This window comes from Etheostoma spectabile, chromosome 6 (assembly GCF_008692095.1).
Source record: "Etheostoma spectabile isolate EspeVRDwgs_2016 chromosome 6, UIUC_Espe_1.0, whole genome shotgun sequence".
In the NCBI taxonomy this organism is placed as follows: Eukaryota; Metazoa; Chordata; class Actinopteri; order Perciformes; family Percidae; genus Etheostoma; species Etheostoma spectabile.
The window spans coordinates 27334818-27336875 of record NC_045738.1 but is presented as its reverse complement, the minus strand read 5'-3'; the positions used below and the strand labels follow the sequence as shown (position 1 = coordinate 27336875).

Sequence of the window (2058 nt, the reverse complement as noted above, 5' to 3'; positions counted from 1 at the left end):
ATATAAAAGAGACTTCAGAAACAGTATTAGGGGACCACTGAGGGGTATATAAAGAGACTTCAGATACAGTATTAGGGGACCACTAAGGTCTATTTAAAAGCATCCAAAAAGCAGCATGCCATAGGACCTTTGAGTTTTGAAGAAAAATTGGATCGTGCAATGAGGCAACAAGATAGCTCCGACAATGCAAGAGTGACTTTTACTAGACCAAAACCATTTTACGCAGCCGCTGATAGTGACCAGTGATTAGTAGAAAAAGCAGGACCAACAGAAATTCATGTTTGAATAACAGAGATCTGACAGAATGCAGGACACATTTACACTGTTGTTCTGCGAGGATTGTAGCAGCTCTTCCCTTTATACATATCTTGTATGATTTCTAAAACGGCTGTATGTCTATGTGTCGCCAGCTGCTACTCCTTCGTGGGTCGTCAGGGTGGTGCTCAGACGGTGTCTCTGGCCCGTAGCGGATGTCTGTACCACAGCACCGTCCAGCACGAGCTGCTCCACGCCCTTGGCTTCAACCATGAACAGACCCGCTCGGACAGGGACAACCACATCAAGGTGTACTGGGAAAACATCCAGGATGGTTAGTTTCACCATTTCACCATCTATTACATGACTTGTTGTTAGTCTCTCTTAAAATAATAATTTATACTTTATTACTCCCGCAAGGGAAATTACAATGTTCTTAGAGGCAGAGCTGTAGATGTGTGTTAATAAAGTGACTGTACATGACACTTACTTACTCATGAGAGTGTATTAAGTGTTACAATACTCGGTTTTTAAGAGCCACCATCTGGTGGCCATAGGTAGAACTGCAACTTAAAGCATTTCAGTACAGGCTTCATTATTCGGCATTGATTATTACAAAAAAATGTTGGCATTCTGCAAAACCGCTGGTTCTTTTCAATCATCCCCTGAGCAAATGTTTGTGGTTAACTATTAAAAGGTAAATGTCTGTGAACTTACATATATATTTGCTCTCATCGCCGCAGGAATGGCGTACAACTTCAACATAATCAACACTCTGAACCAGGGAACTCCTTATGACTACAACTCTGTCATGCAGTATGAGAAGTATGGATAACTTCATGTTCTATTCATGTTTTTATTTATCTTACACTTCCATTTTTATTGCATAAAAGTACTTGCTATCAGTGCTGGTGCTTTTCTCACTTTTTATTTGTAACTTTCTGACAGTTACTATCACACAGGCATCTTTTGCTCTTATATGAGCTACTGATCCGAGTAGCAGGACAAACTGGAGGGTCAGCTAAGTCAGACACTTACTTACTTACTGGGTGACTTTAGGGAATTCTACTGTCTGTATAAATGGCCTGTACAAGAGCTTGTGTTGTCAGTGACTTTGGAGGAAGCAGTATAACCAACCTGAATCTGCTTTTAAACCATTATCACATCACACGTCAAAGAACTAAAATCACCACAAGTATCAGTGTCTGTTTCCCTCCAGGTTCTCAAACCCAAACTCAACCCGCTTTGCATTGTGGTATCTGTGATTCTCCAGGTACGCCTTCTCCAAGAACAACCGCCCCACTATGTTGCCCATTCCCGACCCTAACGTATCCTTCGGCCAGGCCACCCAGATGAGCAGGAATGACATTGACAGGCTGAACAGGCTGTACAAATGCTGTAAGTATGCTGTGGCTTAGCTGCATGGAAGACGGAGTACAACAACATTATAGAATATGATGTGTGATTTGGGGGCAAGGTGGACGCTGGTGGAAGTGGTGGAAGAAGTACCCAGATCCTTTCATTAAGTGAATGTACTAATACCACACTTTACAAATACTCTGTTACAAGTAAACGCATTAAAAATGTTTCTAAATTTAAAAAAAAAGAAAAAAGTACCATCAGGAAATTGTACTTAACCCTCCCGTTGTCCTCAGGGTCAAATTTGACCAGGACTAGTTGAGTCCAAGTCAAGACAGAGTCCAAAAAGATTCAAGTCCAAGACAAGACCGAGTCCAAAAAGGTTTGAGTCCGATTCAAGACCGAGTCATTAAAAGGTTTAGTCCGAGTCAAGACCGAGTCCAA

At 41.6% G+C, this 2058-nt stretch overlaps 1 protein-coding gene across 2 annotated transcripts in view; it reads left to right on the top strand.

Moving 5' to 3' along the window:
- LOC116690511 (high choriolytic enzyme 1) overlaps nt 1-2058 on the top strand; it is a 34433-nt gene that overhangs the window by 31432 nt on the left and 943 nt on the right. For both annotated transcript variants that reach the window (XM_032517524.1, XM_032517523.1), the window contains exons 7-9: nt 411-589; nt 999-1080; nt 1529-1653. In XM_032517524.1, coding sequence (XP_032373415.1) covers nt 411-589; nt 999-1080; nt 1529-1653 — 386 coding nt within the window. The remainder of the gene's footprint in view (nt 1-410; nt 590-998; nt 1081-1528; nt 1654-2058) is intronic.